Consider the following 22,688-nt stretch of genomic DNA (forward strand, 5'->3'; position numbering starts at 1 on the left):
TGAAACTAGTCCTCCCCCTGCTGTCCCTCCCCGCTTACATACACTGTGGGTGAGGGGCAATGAAAAACACCATGACTACTGGAAAGTTGGGTATCATTATCCTGACTCTTGTTAAGAAAACTGCAGCTTAAACAACAACAACTGCAGTAACTTTTGTGCCACCCACGCAAATGCCAACATAGTCAAAAGGCAGATCAGGTTATAACACTGCTATTAAAATAATTGGCTCGTGGGTCCCTGGGAGGATTCGAGACCCCAAAGGAACTGAGGACTTCAGTTTGAATATGACTGCTTTGAAACAGCTTCATTTCAAGCAAAGCGTCACTGTTCCTACGTAACACAAATAGCAATAAAATTTGAGCAAAAATACAATTCAAACAACCCTCTTACCTTTGCTAAGACTGAAAACAAATGGTTCATTTCTATCATGACTGGAATCAAATTTCTTTCCATTTGACAATTTCCCTTTGTAATGGACATAAACTCTGTCTCCGATCATCGGCATTTCCTCACTATTGCCAGCTCTTTTGACAATCTAGAAAAGACAAACATCAACATGGAGTGGAACTTTTTACTCACAGTCAGGGAATGAAGTCAAATAGTCCATTCCAAGTTATCCAGGCAGATTTGCTAATACAGTACCGGTGCTTTTGAAGACTTCCTTCATAGTACTTTCAATAACCCTCACTGTCACAAAACTACCTTACTGATCTGTTTGTGTTTAATTTTATTGCTAGTAATACTAACTGTTACCTCAAAAGAATGAACCCATAAATCTGCAATATTGATTTAATGCCTCATATTTTGACACTAAAATCCCTCAAAACACAGATTTGTAAGATAGTCTACAAGTTAGAAAGGATCAGTAGCTTTTTTTTTAAGATTTATTTTGCTTTTATTGCAAAGTCAGATATATACAGAGAAGAGGAGAGACAGAGAGGAAAATCTTCCATCCATTGATTCACTCCCCATGCGGCCGCAATGGCTGGAGCTGTGCAAATCTGAAGCCAGAAGCCAGGAGCTTCCTTCGGGTCTCCCACATGGGTGCAGTGTACCAAAGCTTTGGGCTGTTCATGACTGCTTTCCCAGGCCACAAGCAAGGAGCTGGATAGGAAGTGGAGCTGCTGGAATTAGAACCGACACCCATATGAGATTCAAGCGCGTGAAACGAAAGGACTTTAGTAGCCGCTAGGTTGCCATGCCAGGCCCATCAGTAGATTAAAAAAAAAAAAAATCAAAGAAAAGTCTATAGCAGTTTCAAAGGTATGATTTTATGTACTGTACTCCTTTGCTAATAACATATAGTTTTTGACTAGTACTGTTTCATTTATTCCAGACAATCAAGTACCCTGGTATAAAGGTTCTACTTTCTATTATTTAAAAAACATTGAGGGCCCAGCGCCATGGCCTAACAGCTAAAGTCCTTGCCTTGAACTCACTAGGATCCCATATGGACTCTGGCTCTAATCCCAGCAGCTCCACTTCCCATCCAGCTCCCTGCTTGTGGCCTGGGAAAGCAGTCGTGAACAGCCCAAAGCTTTGGGGACCCTGCACTCATGTGGTAGATCTGGAGGAGCTCCTGGCTCCTGGCTTCAGACTCCTGCAGCACCAGCCGTTGTGGTCACTTAGGGAGTGAATCATTGGATGGAAGATCTTCCTCTCTGTCTCTCCTCCTCTCTCTATATATCTGACTTTGCAATAAAAATAAAATAAATCTTAAAAAAATTTAGTCTGTAAAATACGTTAGTATCACTATGCAATTTGATTCAATAATGAATATCTTGTTCTGTAGTAAAGAAAATGCCAAAAAAAAAACCCCTCCAAACTGAAAAGTATTTAACTTTCATAAAATCTAGTGTATTTATTTTGTTCTTGGCAGAGCAAACCACTAATGCAGTTGGTCAGTTCCTGGAAAAAGAAATCAAATCCAGGCGCGTGGTGGTGTAATTTATTCTGTCAATCATCCATGCCAAACTAATTGTTTTTAGTAGGTAACCCAGGATGGTAGCTAACATTCAATGAACATCTTTTAGGAGAAAAAGTTGAAATTTTTTATTTAAACTATTTGAATATAACTTTTTTTTTGTAATTAAAAGGCATAATGTGTGTGTGGGACAGAGAAATATTTCATCTGCTGGTTCATTCACCAAATGGTCATAAAAGCCAGGGCTGAACCAGGTGAAAGCCATGAACCAGGAACTCCATTTGGGCCTCCCACATGGGAGGCAAGGACTCATCAGCAGCCTTCGAGGGTGTACCTTAGCAGCAAGCTGGACCAGAAGTGACGGTAAGACTTAATCCCAGGCACTCCGACATGGAGTGTGGGCATCCCAAGCAGCAGCTTAAGGTGCTATGCCACAATGCCTGCCCAGAATCTAGTTTTTGAGATGTGCCTCCACCCTGCAAATGCAACCACAAACTTAGGTTTCACAACTTTCTTAGCTCAGAACCCACATGTTCTTTAAAGGAAAAGAAATGTTACTGCCCTTCTTAGATATCCAAATTTAAAAAGTTTCAAAACATCAGTTTAAAGGAAATCACATGATGGGGCAGACGTTTAGCATAGTTCTGGTCTCCCCTTCTCCCTGCTGTGGCAGGCATTTGGGGAGTGAGTCAAGAGATGAGAGTTCAGATATGTAAATACATTTAAAAATAGTTTTAAAAAGCACACCTATATATTCTAAAACGTAAACCCAGATTTTTTCTGCTTTATATAGGCACTGGTTTTCCAAACTTGCCTTGCTCTTTTTTTTCTTTTTAGTATATGAGGATACTTTTTAAAAAAGTGTTTATGCAAAATGGAATTAAGAGATGTTTGGTGCAAAATGGTTTTGAAAATTATGTATTTAAAGGGCCTTAAAAACAATCACAGAAATGTGTATTACAAAAAAATCCATTCATGAATTTAAAAATATTTTGCACCCAAACAAACCTTACCTGTGGATTCATTTTCCACAAACTCTTTGAAGTACTCTCATATAATAGTTAAAAATTACCCTAGGAAGGCACTATGCTTAATTTCACAAGCAAATTGACCAAATTATCCCAGGACTCAGGTACTAGATTTATATAATCTTAACCAAAAGCCCCACAGTGAAGGATAAATTATATGATTTAAAAGGTTTCTGATTGCCAGTATTTCTGTAAATATGTAAGTCTTATCAGATTTACTCCCTGAAGTAAAGTAAGGCATTACTGATTAGTTTGATTAGTCTCTCCCGTGTGAAACTCACACTGAAATGCACTGTTTTGTGGCAGTGTTGGAAGGAGGGTTGTAAGAGGTGATGAGTTCATTGAGAAGGATTAATATTACTGCTCTGCCTTTGTTGAGGGTCTGGGTGAGCTGTGGCTAGGGTGGCTTGTAACAAAGCTGATACATTTCTCATCTGTTGTCTTCCTCACACTCCTGCTTGGTCTTCTGCCTTCCCAAGTGGAAGCTGCACAAGGCCCTCAGCAGAAGCTGAAGAGAGGTGAGAGCCTTGCTCTTGGTCTCCCCAACCTCTGGAACTGGGAGCCAAGAGGAACCTCCGTTATGCGTAAGTCATCAAGTCTCAGATGTTGTATTGCAACAACATGGAACTGACCGAAACATGGGTCTGAAATAAGCTGGAGACCATGCTGCTGTGTGTGGATGGCAAAAAGATAGAAAAGCTTAATCACAAGTAGGGAGAGGTGGGGGACAGCTTGCAGGATCTCCACGGTCTCCAGGAGCATGCTGCCGTGTGGGAAGAGTAACCTTAGCTTCAAGGCTGACAAGCCCACGGAAGGAGGTATCATGCGGTAGAAGTACAAACCTCTCATTCCATAGCTGCAATTTTTCCAAAGCTGGCTTGGCACACAGCAAGTTCATAGGAGCACATGTGTCCTCAGGAAAGGGCAGGGCACAGAAAGAAGGCTTTATGCAAGCTACATGATGCCAAATGGACTCAAAAATTCTCATCTGTTGCTGCTGATGTGGGAGGTATTGAAACTCTAGATAAGTAGTATTACAATATATGAGATGAACTTTTCAGGAAAAAAACAAATTTAACTGTACAAAACTTGTATGCATAATGGAACTGAAGAGACAGCTACTTAAAGTGACCAAAGCTATTTAACTTCTCTCAGCTTAAGTTTAGTTACTTATATGCGTATGATCAAGAGATACAGGTTGGGCCTGGCGCAATGGCGTAGTGGTTAAGGTCCTCGCCTTGCATGCCCAGGATCCCATATGGGCGCCGGTTCTAATCCCGGCAGCCCCGCTTCCCTTCCAGCTCCCTGCCTGTGGCCGGGGAAAGCAGTTGAGGACGGCCCAAAGCTTTGGGACCCTGCACCCGCGTGGGAGACCCAGAAGAGGCTCCTGGCTTCGGATCGGCATAGCATTGGCCGTTGCGCTCACTTGGGGAGTGAATCATCGGACGGAAGATCTTCCTCTCTGTCTCTCCTCTCTGTATATCTGCCTTTCCAATAAAAACAAAAAATAAATCTTTTAAAAAAAAAGATACATGTTGATTGGCTCTGTGTTGTGATGTATATTTTTAAAATGAAAAATCACTAACTATAGAGTAAAAAAAAAGATATAGTACTTTATAAGTAGGAAAGCTAATTTGAAAGTAACACACACTTTGATGAAATCCCAAAAGATACAAGCACTGCCTGCATGACCACTATTTGTATATAAAAAATAAATTTTTGAACTTGAAAAGCAGGCTAACTTTCTTTTTTTTTTTTTTTTTTAACAATCTTTACATGGTTAATTTGTGCATAAAGGGTCAAGGGCTACAGGAAAGTGGGTAAGACTATTATTTCCATATGGTTTCCTTATATATCTGTGTAGGGGGGATATTGAGGGGAGAAGCCCGCTGATTTCCCACCCACCCAAGTCCGCATGTGGGGGCATGCTCCGAGATATTGTTTGAAGTGGTTTCAATAGGTCACCAGTTTGAAATGCTGCCAATCTTTTGCCTCTTCCAAACAGTATGAGGTTGTTGAAAAATCCTTAATTGACATTGTCCATCCATAGCGTCTCTATTTGCCGGTATTTGTTGCCTGAGGTGGTGATTAACTTGTTCCATCTTCTGTCCCTCATGGTTGTGTTGAGTCTGCATTCAATTGGGCAGATCACCCAAGAAACTTTTGAAGGTGTTCCCAGGCCGATACTCATATGCATCAGCAAGTCACCGGCCCCAGCACGTCATCACCCGGTAGCTGTTAGGTTGCAAGTGCTAGTAGGTTAGCTTTGTTTTCAGCCCCCCCTTCTACTGGAACAATGGCGTCTGTTGCAGTCCAGCTGGTTCTGTACAGCACATACTGGTCATCACCTAAAACAGTGGGAGCTGCATCCTGATGAGAGCAGCCCACAATAACCCCCACCAGGCCAACCCCTACCTGGTTTGCCAATATGTGTGGGCAGACAGTCAATCTGACCCACATCCCCTGGTTCTCGTACATGGCAAATGGCTTGAAGCTTGGATCCATTACCCCGCTCAACAGTCCATCTTCAGGGTGTGTTGGTGCCTCTCCTGTTTCTAGCTACCATGCCCCCTGTCTAGTTCTCGTGCCTTCGTGGCAGTGGTAAACCCAAGAAAAGTGGGGGAACCCACTATTTCCTCCCAAGTCTCTCCACTCCCGGATTGTGCACTTCCAGGTGGATCAGCAGTTAAATTGACAGGATTAGCCCCCAAGTGCAGTTTCTGCCAGCTGATGCTAGTGCTATGCCCAAACAGCCCTCTCCATTCAATTGTAGGTTGCACCCAAGGAACAATCAAACCATCCTGGCTTTTCCCTGAGTCTAGTTCCACATGGGCGCCTGGTGTTGTAGCCCTGCTTAGTTCTGGTCTGCCCCCATCCCAGTTCATGCTCCTCCAGTGGGGTAGGCTGTCCAAGCAGGGGAACCTCCCTTTATTCCCCGCTCGCTCTGTCCCCTCCCCCTCCTGTTTCCCGTGTATCTGTGCTGGATGGGCACTGCAGTCACAGTCGGCACCAGTCACCCTCCTCTGGCATTTCTGTAGGTGGACTGGTTTTTTTCGCAACCAAACTGGTTCGACCATTACTCTATTCTGGTGCTCGGATTTGCTTCTTACCAGTGATGATGGTTAATGATTTGCTGAACTGCCCCAATCCTTGCCTAATGTTTGCCAGTGGAAATTCTTGTGGCCTCTCTGGGCTGTTTCCATTCATGCTTCTTGCGTTACCAGTGGGGTCAGTGTCCTGCAGAGGAGTTGCCAGGTCCTCCATCAGAACCTCTCCCAGTGCGGATTTTGCGCATGCCAGTGGGTCATGAGCCAGCCCTAGCCCAGTTCCTGGACTAGCTTTTGACCAATCTGGTTCTTGTTGTTGGAAAGTTCAGCCCAGCCATGGTCGACCAGTCCATTCCCCACATACGCTCACACATGTTCATTAGGGGTTTGCGACTAGCCTAATCCGCCCCACTTCTATCCTGGTCCTCAGGAGCACCTGACAGTACTGGGAGGTCTGGTCAGCCTGGAGCGTCCGTCAAGTCCACACTTGTGCTAGGGGGATTTCACTGTTACCGGAGCGACTCAGCCCCCATTCAGCCCACGTGAGCTCCTTGGCGGTAGCTTAATCCAGTTAGTGTGTCTAATGGACAAGACAATGCCAAAGCTTTAGCATGAACTGGTATTTGTGGTCAGCATTGCTAAGTTGGTACCCTTCTTTAAAGGAAGAGACACTAGTATTGGGAAATTTGGATGTATTCAACTTCCAACTGACAGAAACCACATCGGGTTCAACGTGGAGTGACAAAGCTGAATTCAAAACCACCAAAATCCCAGGGCTCCCTGACGGGCGGCACGGGAGGCAAAGCCTGGCACCAAGTGGCGCTGGCCGCCAAGCCCGGTCCACCATGTGCCCCCTGATGGCGGGCATATAGGACTCGACATGGACGCCTGTCATGGCGACCCACCCGCTTGCCGAGAGGCATTGGGAGGTGCAAGCTCCAGGCGCAAAGGTCGCGCCCAGCCAATACCGTCCGCGCCAATTGAGAGCGTAGGGTGGGCCTTGCTAGCCCGGTCCGAGACCTCCCCCCCTCGGTCGGTGCACTCACCCAAGGAAGGAAGCAGCCTGGAAATCGGAGGGCAGGCCCAAGCCCGGTTCACCATGTGCCCATGATGGCGGGCATATAGGATCCGGACATGAGACGCCCTGTCCCGGGACCCACCCGCTGCCGAGAGGCAATCAGGCTAACTTTCTTTTAAAAGATTCTCTAAATTTGTAGTTAACTACCGCTAATATACTAAAATGATGTATTAAAATACTCATTTGTATCCTCTGAGAATAGAGACACATATCTTTGGGAGTCAGATATATAATATTGGACAAATTAATTTACCCAGCTTAGCCTCAATTTTACCAATCACAGTCTGGGATTAAAAATTAAAACAAACAATTGCAACCACCAGCTGATTGGGGCGATGAACTTGCAAGTACACACAAGAATCTGGTCTGGGATCACCTCAGACAAAGTTTCTTTGGGGATCCCCCAATCAAACTGCTGGACTCAGAACCCTAACCAAGAAAAGACAGAGGACAGAACAAGTCAGTCAACTAACCCAGCCATATGTTGGCAGTGAAAAACTGGGCAAACGGAGACTCTTAGATGGACTATATCAATTAGTGGATTCTTCGGTGACCTCATTGTGCTTGGAATGGAGAAACTGGCAGCAACGCATAATTGTTGAACTATGAAAACCATTTGAGCAAGACCCTCAGAGCATGCCCCACATCAGGGACCTGGGGTGGGTGGGAGACTGGGTGAGGCTTCTTCTCCCTTTATCTCCCCCTTTACCTCAGATACATGACAAAAACAATGTGGAAATAATAGTCTTACCCACTTTCCTGTAGCCCTTGAACCTTTCTGCCCTAATTAACTATGTAAAGTTGTCAAAAATAAAGGGAGAAAAAATTAAAACAGAGTTGCTGCCATGGCATAGTAGACCAAGCCTCCACTTGTGACACTGACATCTGATTAGGTACTGGTTTGGTTTGCGTCCCAGTTGCTCTACTTTCAATTCAGCTCTCTTTACAGCCTACAGCGGAGGATGGCTCAAGCCCTTGGGCCCCTGCACCCACATGTGAGACCCAGAAGAAGCTCCTGGTTCCTGTCTCTCCTTCTCATTCTGTAACTCTGCCTTTCAAGCAAAAATAAATCTTTAAAAATACACATTATCTCAAAAAAATTTTTTTAAAAGGAGGAAGAGAGGTTGGGAGAAAGATAAGAAGGAGGGCCCGGCAGCATGGCCTAGCGGCTAGAGTTCTCGCCTTGAATGCGCCAGGATTCCATATGGGCGCCACCAATTCTGGTCCCGGCAGCCCCACTTCCCATCCAGCTCCCTACTTGTGGCCTGGGAAAGCAGTAGAGGACGGCCCAAAGCCCTGGGTCTCTGCACCCGTGTGGGAGACCTGGAGGAGATTCCTGGCTCCTGGCTTTGGATCGGCTTAGCATCAGCCATTGTGCCTCACTTACAGGGTGAATCATTGGACGGAGGATCTTCCTCTCTGTCTCTCCTCCTCTCTGTATATCTGACTTTCCAATAAAAATAAAATAAATCTTAAAAAAAAAAAAGAAAGGTAAGGAGAAAGGGAATATCATTATATTCCTAGAATTGTGTCTATTATCTGACCAATTCCCCATCTCCACAGAATAGTTTGTACACACAATCTTTCAGGGAACAGGATTCCCTGCATGCCACTCATCCTTGCAGACTCACCTTTAACACTCCTCTGTCTTGTTTGGGGGTGATATCCTCACCCTGCTCAGCAACCGTGGTTGCTGGATTTTCCCCATTGTTCTTCACACCTTCATCAGTAGTCATTGTCTTTTATAATTTGAAAACCTGCCAGGAAGAAACATATTTCAATTAGGAAAAACAGAATTTTCTTATTCATCTTTTCCATCCCCTGGAATCTGTATCACTCCACCTAAGATTTACTGAGAGGTAATAAGGTTAGATACTGAAAATGAAAACAAAAGCAGTGCTGTGACCATGCATACTTCATCCAGTTCTTCAATTTCCACCTAATTCTGGCACCAAATTAGGAAGTGCTGCAAATGAGACTTGGTAGTGATTTTACTCCTTAACATGATTACACAGTGAGAAACAGTTCTCTTAAAACTTTGAAAATGTCCTTTTCTTGGAGCCCATTTTTAACAGAGAATTAAGAATTCATTAGGTGATTTATACACACGAACCAGGTCTGGGATCACCTCAGATGACATTTCTTTGGGAATCCCTCCAACTGAAGTGCTGATTTCAGAACCCTAATCGTGAAGAGAACTGCAGGTTCCATGGTCTGATCATGGAATGCATGTGTCAAAGCTGAGCCTCCTCAGAGTATCAGACAGAGCAGTGGACAGAATATCCAAGTGCACATGGAGGAAATGGCGGTCCTTTGGAGCCTGCAGAGGACGCCTGGTACCACACAGAGGATGGAGGACAGAACAAATCGATCATCTACTCCAGCCATGTATTGGCAGTGAAGATCTGGGCAAACGGAGACTCTAAGGTGAACTATGTCAGCCAGTGGATTCTGGAGACATTTCATCATGCTTGGAATGGTGAGATTGGCAGCAGTTCAGAACTGCTGAACTATCAAAACCACTTGAGCAGTGCCCTTGGAGCATGCCCCACATTGGGGACCTGGGATGGGTGAGAGGCTGGGTGGGGCTTCTCCCTTTTACTGTGTCCCCTTACCCCAGATACAGGAAAAAAAAAAAAAAACCAATAATAATGATGTGGAAACAATGGTCTTTCACACTTTCCCATAGCCCTTGACCCTGTGTGCCCTAATTAACTATGTAAAGATTGTCAAAATAAAATAATTAAAAAAAAAAAAAAGAATTCATTAGGTGATTTGATAGAAGTGACATGGGCTAGAGTCATGACGCAGCAGGTAGAGCCCTTGCCCGCGACATTGGGATCCCATATGGGTAAACTTGTGATCTGTCGGTTCCACTTCCTATCCAGCTCCCTGCTAATGGTCTGGGTAAAGCAGTAGAAGACAGCTCCAGAGTTTGGGACCCTGCAATCCATGTGCCAGATGAAGCTTCTGGCTTAGGCCTGACCCAGTGTTGGTTATTGTGGTCATTTAAAGAATGAACCAGCACATGCAAGATTCTCTGTCTCTTCCTCTCCCTACATAACTCTTTCAAATAAAAATAAGTAATTTTTTAAAACAAGTGACGATATATCACAGTGGAAAACAAAACAGGCTTTAGAAAATCTGACAGAACCAAGCTGAAATCCTAGTTCCTTCTGTTGAGGTTTGCAACTGACTTACATTCCCTGAGCTTTAGTCTCTCATCTGTGAAACACAGATGGGATTACAGCAGTGCCTTACTGAGATCATCACTCACATCATAAAAATCTAAGCGCTTATCATCACTATCGGGACACACTCTCCATCTACTCAAAACACCTACAGAGTGAGTTCTTCACTATTGCATTCAAGGCCCCTCGAAATCTGAATTTACTCTATCTTTTGGGTCTTGATTCTCTTGCTTTCTTTCACACAGCTCATGCTCCAGCTACACTAGATCAGTTCTTTTATAACAAGCCCTGTGCTTCTCTATATTCATATTTTTGGTCACTCTTTTTTCTTCCCCAAACATTCTTTTTCTTTTTAAAGATTCATTTATTTTTACTTATTTGAAAGGCAGATTTATGAAGAGAGGAGGAAAGAGAGAGAGAGAATGCTTCTATCCTTTGGTTCATTCCCCAAATGATCACAACAGCCAAGGCTGGGCTAGGCTGAAGCCAGTAGCCTGGAACTTCTTCCACGTCTTCTACATGGGTGGGTGTAGGTGCCCAAACACTTCAGGTTCTCTTCCACTGCTTTCCCAGGCACATTAGCAGGAAGCTGGATGGAAAATTGAGTGGTTGGGTCTTGAATTAGCACCCATATGGGCTGCTGGCCCCCATCTGAGAGACCAGCCTGGAGTTTCTGGCTCCTGGCTCTGGCTTGAATCAGGTGTTGGCCGTTTGGGGAGTGACTGAGAGGATGAAAGATGCTTCTTTCTCTTGGTCTGCCTTTCTAATTAATTATTATTATTTTTAAGATGTGTATTAGTTCAGTTTAAAAGTTCTTGAGAGCAAGGGCCATTCTTTGTCCATATTTAGATTCCCCAGAAGACCTCACTCAACCTTTTAAAACACCAAGACAAAAAGAACAAGGAATTTGGAACTGGGGACTCTTCAATTCCTCACAAGCTATTTGAAAACTGGGTGTTTTAACTTCTTTAAGCCTTTTCCTGTGTAAGCAGAATAAAAATATCTACTTTCACAGAGTGACCTTCTAGGTTAAGTGGTATCATACATATTTTAAAGGAAACTAAAAGAGTTCTTAAAAAAGTTCATAGATTATGAAATTAAAAGGTAAGTTTATTTTAGGGCATAAATTTTTGAAATCCACATATAACATTTTAAAAAACATTTCTTTCATGAACTTACTGAAAATTTTTATATTCAAATGTTAACTTTCATTGTTATTTCCAGTTGTTTTACACTTTTTCATTCCAGGTCAGTCAATGCTACCATTAGGTTAATCAACAGACTAAACAAAATACACCTGGCCACTGCTGTGCTTAACCCCACAATGCTCCCTGACTGAACAGGGAAAACCAAGTTAACTGCTTCTAAAGACATTTTGTGTTAGGCTAATAATGGACTAAAGACTTCCCTCTTGTCCACAAAGTCAGACAGAGCCATTCTGCACTGGGGAAAGTGTCTTACTGCTATAACTAATAATTAGACAACTAAAACATACAGTGTCATGTTTTGATTTGTTTCCAAGTGACCTAAGTTTATCTCACTGTCAACAGAGACACAAAGCAAACTGCTGTGCCCAAGTGTCTTCAAAGAGAACACCAAAAACCAGGGGCTAAACCCCTTTGCTTTATTTTCTAGTACAGTTTATACCAGATACAAAAGATCCAAATGTTTGGCTCAGGATAAGTGAACGGCTAGAACAAATTGTTCTCCAACAAATAACAAAAAATTAAGTGCCTTGCTGTCCATGATGCTGAGCTAGATGATCAGGAGTCTAAGATGAACATGATTACTTTCCAGCTTCTAAAAACCCACTTATAACACACACATCTGTTGAGGTGTAGACAACACCTCAACAACATAGGGAAGAGATTCTGAAATACTCCAGGGGTCACGAACTGTATCCCTGGGAAGTTACCTAGGGCATCACAGGTACACAGACACCCATCAACAGACCTCTGGGAAACCTTAGTTTAAAGCATCAAATAAATTAAAACCAACAGGTCAATGGTTATTGGAAAAGGACAACCACACAACCACCCCATAGGTTATATAGTAGTTCTACCTTTCCCAAAAGGTTACTTTCTAAAACCCCAGTGGATAACTGAAACCACAGAAAATACCAGACCCTATACATGCTATACTTTTTCCTACACATGCCTATCACAAGTATATATAACAGACTCAGTGAGAGATTAACAATACAAACAATAAAATAGAACATTTATTATAAAATATTATTGTAAATTATGTGACCCCTCAACTTTTTTTAATAATTAAAATGATTTATCTATTTATTTCTTTGAAGGGTAGTGTGCACTAAAGACAATGAGCGAGAGAGAGGAAGAGAAACAGAGAGAGATCTTCCATCTGCTGGTTGCATTCGCCACGGGCCATAACAGCCAGGTCTGGGTCAGGCTGAAGGCAGGAATCAGGAGCCGCATCCTGGTCTCACACATGAGTGACAACAAGTGCTTGAGCCAGTGCCTGCTGCCTCCCAGGAATAGGAGCAAGAAGCTTGATCAGAAGTGGAACAGAAGGGACTCAAACTGGAATTCCAATAGAGGATGTCCGCATCACAAATGACTATTGAACCCACTGCAGCACAATGTCAACCTCTCTCAAAACTTTTTTATTGTTCTGGGGCCAGGACTGTGGGACATTGGGTTAAAGTGCCACTTTAGATGTGGGCATTCCCTACTGGAGTGCCATTGGAGTCCCAGCTGTTTCAGTTCCCATCCAACTTGGTGCTAATGTGCCTGAGAAGACAACAAAACACAGTCCAATTATTTGGGCCCCTGCCACTGTGTTGAAGACCCAGACAGAGTTCGTGGCTCCTGGCTTCAGCCTGGCTCAGCCCTGGGGCAGAAAACTGTCCTTGTTTTCCTCTCTCTCCCTCACTCTCTCTGTTGCTCTGCCTTTCAAATAAATAAACCAGTCCTTAAAATGTAGTATTGTCGGGCCCGGCGCGGTGGCGCAAGTGGTTAAAGGTCCTCGCCTTGCACGCCCAGGATCCCATATGGGCACCGGTTCTAATCCCAGCAGCCCCGCTTCCCTTCCAGCTCCCTGCCTGTGGCCTGGGAAAGCAGTCGAGGACAGCCCAAAGCTTTGGGAACCTGCACCCGCGTGGGAGACCCGGAAGAGGCTCCTGGCTTCGGATCGGCATAGTATCGGCCCGTTGCGCTCACTTGGGGAGTGAATCATCGGAAGGAAGATCTTCCTCTCTGTCTCTCCTCTCTGTATATCCGCCTTTCCAATAAAAAAATAATAAAAATAAATCTTTAAAAAAAATGTAGTATTGTATTTTCAACTTTTCACTTAGAGGAAGCACATCATGGTCCATCTGTGGCATATCCAATGGCTAGCATAATTGTATTGCACTTTAGGGCCATGCTTGGGGCAAGCAGAAGTTACTTGAGCACATGTGCCGGGTTATTACAGCAGTTAACATAACTGATACAGATACGAGGTGATTGATGGTGGGTGGCACATAGGGCATGAAAATACTGGAGAAAGGGAGGATTCACATTTGGGGCTATAAGATGCAGGGTGGTGAGAAATTTCACCACTCAGAATGGATTGTACCATGAAATATTAATTGTGTATTTCTAAGTACTTTCCAGTTAATATTTTTGGATCACAGTTGACTATAGCTAACTGAAATCTACAGAAAGTGAGATTACAGATAAGGGAGGCATGACTGTAATTATTAAAAAAGGGAGAGAGGGGCTTTCGAACGAAGTGATTGGACCGATAGCCCATGAACAACGATCTGTACCACCCATCTTGAAACAAACTGTTACGCAATATTCTTATCAAAAACACTGACTAGACTGTGGAGCAGTCTACAAGACAAGTGGCCAGGATCACCCAAAACTGCTATTGATATAAAGAATTCAGAGAAAATGAAAGAGAGAGATATAGAAGACAGGAGGCCTGTTTGGAACTAAAGAGACCTGACAACCCAACGCAGTGAATGATCCTTGGCTGGTGTACGAACTGAAGAGAACAGAAGACTGCATATTAGCTTGCTACTAAGTGATATTACTTTTCTAGAGCATGACACAGTGTTGTGGTCTTGCAGACAGTAACATTTCTGTTCCCACAGGACACATAATGAATGCCTGCTACTTTATTTGAGGTCATTAAAAGTGAGTGAATGCACAAATGCCAGAAGAAAATCAAAAAGAAAGCATAGAAAAAAACATGCCTACAACTCATGGGAAAGCAACACAATTCTTTTCAAAGCTCGTTATTTAAAGTTGAACTATATTTTTAAAATTAAAAATTCTGTCAATGAGAAACATTTTTGCTCGGTTCTAACCCTGTTGATTTGGCAACAAGGGTTACTAAAATTCAAATAAACAGAGAATGTTTACATGTAAGTTGACCTGTTCGGTTTGTAATTTTCACAGGAGAAAGGAACTTCATTTTTGGTACTGACACTTCAAGGGATGCAAGTAATTTTAGCGACCTCAGAGGACTGTGAACTACAATACAGAAATAAGAATATGAACTTTCTTGAATATTCAAGGGCAAGTAAATGTGGTAAAATAAAGAAATAAACTGAATATTTGAAGTTCTTTCCCTTTATTACAGTTAAGTCCCTAGAAGTATAGGTTTTTTGCAAGCAAACAAAACAATTTAAAAAGTCTTTTTTTTTTTTTTTAAATTCAGGGCTATTTGAAAAATAACAGCAAGAACAATTTCTAGAAACCTTTAAGACACACTGAAAACATTCCACTGTTTTCATAAGACAGACTTTCCTTTTTCTCCCAACCCCAGGTTTATTCTGGACTTAATACTCACTGTGTAGCTATGGATATTAATCTATAAAGCTTACTGTGCTGAACTGTCCAAAGGGGGAAGTGTTATCCAGCACATCAGCAAGGGAACACACAGTTCCTTCTGCTATAGACGTGCCAGATAAGCACGCCCTCTCCGGAACGCTCGTCAGCAAGTACCTGAGACATAACAGAAAAACGAGGAGACGTTTAGAATTTCATCAATGACATGCTGAAGACTTCAGCTCTCATAACTAAATTAATTGATCCCCCAAATGAGAAGTTAGGATAGGAAGCCCTATTCACTAATCCTCCATGTATATTATGTAATATTATGTTGTTCTCTTCATTAGAAGATAGATTAAGTTACTGCCTAACAGGAGAGTTTTCCAGAAAAACGACAAGAACATTGTAACTGGCTACTTTGGGAGATGCACTGAAAATGACAGCAACATCCTTTTCCAAAAATCACTGACATGTGGGATGGCTGATCCCATCTAAGCTTTCCAGTTTCCTAGAATTAGAATACAGAAGAAAGACAGAACACACACGGGAGGAGGAACACTTAGGACTCAGAATGGAACGCAATGTAAGTTTACAAGTATTTGTATAAGGATGAACTGGAAAGCCCTCAAGTAAATCTCAACCCCAGACCGCTCTCAAATATTGAAGTTCTGTTACAAAGGAGTCCCCGAGAAGTTCTCTATTTGTAGACAGGACACAGATAATATAAAAGATAAATCCATATGCAGAGGAAACAAGATCCTATAAGATAATATAACCACATAAAACCGTGTTTATTCAATTGCCTGCTCCAGGAAATTTCTTTGCCTCACACCAGAGTGGGGGATGGGAAGATAAAGAACAATACTGATGTACATACTCACACTTAATTTTTTTACTTTTGTAAAGAAACTCAGGCTGGCTGTTGGGTGTCGTGGTTAGAGTCCCTGATCGGGATGTTTCTGTCTCATTTTGGAGTGTCTGGTTTGAGTTCCGGCAACTCCAGTTCTGATCCAGCTTCTTGTTATTGTGCAGGTTGAGAGGAAACAGATGTTAGATCCCTGCTACCCATGTGGGAGAACCAGGTGGAGTTCCAGCCTCTTAGCTCTGGCCTGGCCCACCTGGCCATTTTGGGCTTTGGGGAGGTGAACCAGTGGATCGAAGATCTCTTTCTGCCTCTCAATGTTTCTCAAATAAAATAAAAATAATTTAAAAAAACACAAGATATTTAATAAATGCCAAGACACACATGAAAAGCTACTCAACATATTAATGAATAGGAAGATGCAAAGTAAAACAACCATGCGCTATTACTTCACACCCAGTAGGATGACTATCACCGAAAAAATGGAGAAATAATAAGTTTTGTTAAGAAAACAGACCATTAGGATGTAAAGTGGTGTAGACTTTGCAGGAAATAGTGTGGTAGTTCCTCAAAATGCTCATGACCCAACTGCTCCACTCCGAGGTACATGTTCTAGAGAACTGACGGCAGGGACTGAAACAGACGGTGCTTGTTCACCAGCGTTCACAGCAGCATTTCACAACAGCCAGCTGGGGAAACCACCAAGTGTCCATCACCAGATGACTGCACAGCCATCTGTGCATAAGCACGTAAGTACACCAGGGTTGGTTGTCTTTTAAGACAAGTTTTTTTCATATGAAAAATGTTGAAATTCATGCATTTTTTTCTGCATAATTTGCATTTTCCACAAACTTCGTAAAGACCCCTCATATCATCAAGCCATAAAAAGGAATGAAATTATGCTACATGCTCTAATGTTGATAAATCTTGAAAACATTATCCTAAAAGTTAAATAAGTCAGACATTAAAGAATAAATGCTGTGTGATTCTAAAATGTTGACCTTTTAGAATAGGCAAATTCACAGAGACAGAAAGTGGAAGAGAGGTTACCAGGGGCTGAAGGGACAGCAGCCAAGGGAAGCTGTTGTTTAATGGTACAGAGTGTCTGTTAGGAATGACAAGTTCTGGATGTAATGGTGATAGTTACACATTAGGAATGTACTCAATGCCACTAAACTGTACACTTAAAATGGCATATTTAGGGTCTGGCGCAGTGGCCTAGAGGCTAAAGTCCTCACCTTGAATGTGCCAGGATCCCATATGGGCTCTGGTTCTAATCCCGGCAACTCCACTTCCCATCCAGCTTCCTGCCTGTGGCCTGGAAAGCAATCAAGGACAGCCCAAAGCCTTGGGACCCTACACCCGCTTGGGAGACCTGGAGGAGGTTCCTGGCTCCTGGCTTCAGATCGGCACAGCACCGGCTGTTGCAGTCACTTGGGGAGTGAATCATCAGACAAAAGATCTTCCTCTCTGTCTCTCTTCCTTTCAAATATCTGACTTTGTAATGAGAATAAAATAAATCTTTAAAAAATGGCATATTTAATACTGTGCATGTCTTATCATAGTTAGGAAAATAAACAATCCTATAGCTAGAAAATACAGAAATGAAGAGTCAGTCAGACTCAACTTCTCTCCCATCTTAATCCTGCCCACCTTCCTCTCCCCTCATTGAATCTCAAAGTTCCAAGTCAAGCCTCTGGTTCTGATGGCATCAGTTTTTCCTGGACCAAAGCTCAGAAAGACAGAAAGAAAAGAAAATCCCAAATAGAATTACCACCCTTGAGCTACAGATTCTTTTCTCCCTTATTGTGTATCTTGAACACATAAAATATTTGGGTAACTCAGTTTTATTCTCAATACCAGTAACTATAAAGTAGTCACGCACCAACCTGGCTTTGTCTATGAACTGCTTAGTTGAATAGGTTGCTTTTTTTTTTTAAGGAGGTAAGGCATTATACTAGTACTGACACAAAAAGTCTAGAAAATATCAGCCTATCCAAATATTAATGTTATATAATTAAAAAAATGAATCTGAATACAGCTTTCCCCTCCCCCAACATGGTGTTGGCCTAATTTGGATTCAAAAAGGTTGAAAGATAGTGCTAAGTCATCAACTTTCTCCCAAATGACACTGGAATGACAACAAAACATAGAAAGGGTGTGTGTGTGTGTGTGATGGAACTAGAACCTTGCGGGGATTCTTGGAAGCTAGAAAGCAGATGGGATCACACTGATGAGAACAAGGCAAAGTCAACTGTCTTCAAACAGAAAAACAGCTCTTCCCGAGAGAGCCTTGAGAAGCCCGAGAGCGGCCAAGGAAGCTTAAAAAACCGTGTCTGGGGAAAAGAGCAGTTACGCCAGGTGTGCTTCTCTCTATCCAGAAAGGGCACAGGTGGCTGGGCTCGCGTCCTCTCTGGAAGACACAAGAATGTGGATCAATCACAAAGCCACATGGAGAGCTTGTTCTCTCCTTAAATCCCCAGGGGCTGACATACTGACCCTTAGCCACTGAACCCGAGTCTTTGTGAATCTGTTGGAATTTTCTACGGTTATCTATTTTGCCTTCAACATCCCCATGCTCTACTTCCAAAGTCTTATTAGATGGTTTCCGTATGTTTTGAGTTTATTCTTCAGATTTCCTGAACACTTTTCCAAACCTGGGCTAACTATCAGAATCACCTGGGCAGCTTTAAAGAAGCTGGTGAAGCTGATGCTGGATGCTCAATTCTGTGAACCTGTACCAAAATGGCTTGCAGTGGAGCCAGGGCATCTGTGTGCTTAAAAGGCACACAGGGCAATTCTAATGTCCAGCTAGATGTGGTCTTGAGAACCCCTGGGCTTTTCTCCTATGTTCCACTCTCAGCTCTCTAGTCTATATTCCAGAAGAGATTCAATCAAATTCTTAAATAATCTGATAACCAGCTGTGTTCAAAATATTATTTAGTATGTTCAGGGATTTTACAAAACTTGGGGGAATAGACTTAACCACTATCTACCACTCTGGCATCCCATTTGGGCACTAGGTCACGTCCCTGCTTCTCCACTTCCAATCCAGTTCTCTGCTGATGGCCTGGGAAAAGCAGCAAAAGATGGCCCAACTATTTGGACCCCTGCTGCCCATATGGGAGACTGGATAGAGCTCCTGGCCCTTTGCAGCCATGAGAGTAGTGAACCAGCAGATGGAAGATCTCTCTCTCTCCCTCTGTCTATATAACTTAGTTTTCAAATAAATAAATACATAAATAAATCTTTAACAAATCTTGGTAATGCTGTTTCTTATTTCTATATACTTTTATTATCTGCACATTTTTCTCAGTATTGCGTTTGTGGATGCAGCTACCTCTCAAATTTGGAGACAAAATTTAGAGTAAGATGGGATGCTTCCTAGGAACAAGGTAGATTTACAGAGGAGAGACAAAAACATCTTTCATCTTCTGGTTCACTCCCCAAGTGGCCTCAAGGGCTGGAGGTGAGCTGTTCTGAAGCCAGGGGCCAGAACCTTCCTCTGGTCTCCCACGTGGGTGCAGGGTTCCAAGGATATCCTCCACTGCTCTCTCAGGCCATAAACAGGGAGCTGGATGGGAAACACAGTAGCTGGTGCCCATATGGGATCCTGGAGCTTGCAGGGGGAGTATTAACCAACTGAGCTACTGTGCTGTACCCTGGTTAAAAAAAAAAAAGTTAGAAGCAAGAGCAAGGTAGCAGAAAAGCTAACTAATGACAGAAATATAAAGATAAAAGAATAACAGAAGCGTGAAACTTGTGCTAGGGGATGTAAGAGGCAAAAAATGAGATGCTATGGGTGAAATCAAAGTGCACAGCAAAGAATTAAAAGAAAGAACTAAAGATAAGGTTAGGCATAGAAGAATGAGTTATGGGGAAGTGGAAGGGTGATTCAAGCGTAGAAGGGGCACAGCCCAGATCTATTCATTTACAAGCTGATGAAGTCATCGTCAGTATCTGCTAATTAAGCCATTGTATGACTAAACAAAATACTTCAGTTTTTCTTCAACAGGGTAGTCATCAGAATGCTAAATAAAATTTGGCAAATATATACTATGAAAATGTTAGCCTGTTTCTGAAATGGATCAGATAGACCTATATGATAGGTCTCTTTAGCTAAGAGTCTACATACTAACAATACCAAAATAGGTGAATTGGGAAAGAATTTTATAAATGTCCATCTATCTAAAAAGAAAACTATTATAATACATAAAGTTTACTATTAGGGTGTACCAATGATAACTCTGCCACTAAACCTTTAAAAAAAAAATTCAGGAGTGAACATCTGACCTGGTGGTTAAGATGCTGGCTAGGAACCTAGCAACAATTCACGTAGGATTACTGGATTTAATTCCTGACTTTTGATTCCACATTCCTACTATTGCAGACCCTGGGAGGCAACAGTGGTGGCTCAAATAAATGAGTTTCTGCGATCCACATGGGAAACCTGGACTGAGTTCCCAGCTCTTGACTTTGGCCTAACCTGTCCCTGATCATCACAGCATTTGAGGAGTGAACCAGCAGACAGGAGTTCTGTTTACTTACCCTCAGATAAAATAAACAAACAAATAAAAATAAAGCAGAAAGCAGAGAATGACCTTTTAAAATTTGTAAAACAGACAAAACATGTCACGGTCCCACTTGTCAGGAATTTTTGCCATTCTCCAATTTAATTGAAACATTTGGACTGCCTTCCTTACAGAGAGCAAGAACACTGGCTGCAGCAAGCCAGAGGTATTTGTGAGCTCTTCAGAAGGCAATCACGGGCAGGGCCTGAACTTAGGAGAGTTGTGTGGGTTCCAGTTACATGAGGGAAGCCACGGGATTCTAGGTCGCAATTAAAACAAAAAGATTGCTGCAATTACGCCTAAGCAAGTAACACGGTGGCTCTCCAACTTCTAATGCCCAAGTCTCACTTCTGATCAGCAGTACTTTTGGCAGCACAAACAGTTCTGAAAACTCAAAATCATCAAAGAAATCAGCAATGTGCTGTGATGGATTAAGAAGATCTCTAGCACTTGGCATCTGAAGTGGCTGCACTGTTTGTTTTGCTGTCCTTCAATACCACACTATTCTTGAAATGAAACCCTTTGCTGTACTTTGATCTCCCAAGGCAAGCATCTGAATCAGTCTCTGGTATTTTTTTGATGCACTGCCTCTTCACAAGCAGTATCCAGGTCTATACCAGGTCATTAGGACTCCAGAGCTCAAACATATGTTTGAAAGACATCACTGTCCAAGTTGTGTTGGTGAAGGCTATCCTTGTCTTCATTTCTTCCTTGCAGTAAAACCTTTACTTTTAAACTGGTACATAAAGATTCCCACAATAAAGTCCTCCCTTGCAGCATAGTGTGGCCATGTGCCTAAATTCTGGCCAATGGAATAGAGGCCAAAATATCCCGAAAGTCTCAAGGGGTTGAGAAGTATATAGTAGGAGTTGTCACCATTCACAAATATCTAATGAGCACCTACTATGTGCTAGGGTTATCCCAGAGGAAAAAACAGTAAACCACACACAAGTTCTATCTCCCCAAAACTCACACTATTACTATTTTTAATTTGAAAGGCAAAGTTCTGGAGAGAAAAGGAAAGACAGAGAGATCTTCTATCTGCTGGTTTACTCCCTAAGTGACCACAACAGTCAGAGCTGAGTTGATCTCAAGCCAGGAGTTTCTTCCGGGTCTCCATGTGGTTGTAGGAGCCCAAGGACTTTAATCATCCTCTGCTGGTTTCCCAGCACATTGGCAGGGAAGTAGATGGTCTTGAACTGGTGCTAAAATGGGATGCTGGCACCACAGATGGAGGCTTACCATGGCACTAGCTCCCAATGTTCTATTCTGACAGTAAAGTAATATTTAATGTTTAAGATGTATATAATTCTGTAAGTTCCTTGGAGTTTGAAAATATACTTGCCTTTTCAGTTTCGTATCAAGTTATAAGTGTAAGTAAACTTGATTATACATAATGTGCATTTTACTACTATGTTAAAATCACTCACTTAATGAAAAATTATTTTTTTAAAAGAAATAAGTCTCTATGTGATCCTGAAACACATGCAGCATGCTTATAAATAATGAAAACACAAGTGTTTTTTCTTTTTGTTTTTAAACCTATTTATCCAAAAGACAGAGAGGAACAGACACATAACTCTTTTATCTGCTGGTTTACTCTACAAATGGCTACAACAGCCAAACCGGGGCCAGGCCTAAGCCAGGAGCTTGAAACTCCATCCAGGTCTCCCAGGTGGGTGGCTGGCAAAAATCCAAGTACTTGGGCTATCACCCGTTGCCTCCAGGAACATTAGTCAGGAACTGGTGTGGAAATAGGAAAGTTAGGACTTGAGCCAGGGCTCCAGTATGATGTGGGCACATCCCAAACAGCTTAATTTACTATACCACCATGCCTACTCCTTTTTTTTTCTTTAAGGTTTTGTACGGTATAATTAACCTATAATACGCTACACATATTTATGTACACCATTTGGTAGATCATGACATAGGATATACAAAGTTTCTTTTAAAAGTTTAATCATGAATTGTAAAATTAAAGATAAATCTATTTTTTGTGTAAGAAATTTTGAAATCCATGCATACATACATAGTCATACACACATGTAGTCATTACCACACTTAGGATAATGAATATTCTCATATCTATCACTAACAAACTCTTCCTGTGTTCCTTAGTGTATGTCTATCCAGCTCAGGACTCCAGACAATTTCTAATCTGCTTTCTGACTAGTTCATATTTTTCAGAATTCCATTGGAG

At 42.3% G+C, this 22,688-nt stretch overlaps 1 protein-coding gene across 3 annotated transcripts in view; it reads right to left on the reverse strand.

Annotated features, from left to right (window-relative positions):
- FKBP5 (FKBP prolyl isomerase 5) overlaps positions 1 to 22,688 on the reverse strand; it is a 118,170-nt gene that overhangs the window by 58,100 nt on the left and 37,382 nt on the right. The window contains exons 1-3 of one of the 3 annotated variants that reach the window (XM_040983244.1): positions 15,937 to 16,100; positions 8,709 to 8,834; positions 391 to 535 (exon numbers count right to left, since the gene is read on the reverse strand). In XM_040983244.1, the coding sequence (XP_040839178.1) occupies positions 391 to 535; positions 8,709 to 8,813 (250 nt within the window). In that variant the 5' untranslated portion in view covers positions 8,814 to 8,834; positions 15,937 to 16,100. Of the gene's footprint in view, positions 1 to 390; positions 536 to 8,708; positions 8,835 to 15,936; positions 16,101 to 22,688 lie in introns of those variants that run through there. The other 2 variants (XM_040983242.1, XM_040983245.1) reach the window with 2 other exon arrangements.

This window comes from Ochotona curzoniae, unplaced genomic scaffold (genome assembly GCF_017591425.1).
Source record: "Ochotona curzoniae isolate NIBS_2020 unplaced genomic scaffold, NIBS_Ocur_1.0 contig_3819, whole genome shotgun sequence".
In the NCBI taxonomy this organism is placed as follows: domain Eukaryota; kingdom Metazoa; phylum Chordata; class Mammalia; order Lagomorpha; family Ochotonidae; genus Ochotona; species Ochotona curzoniae.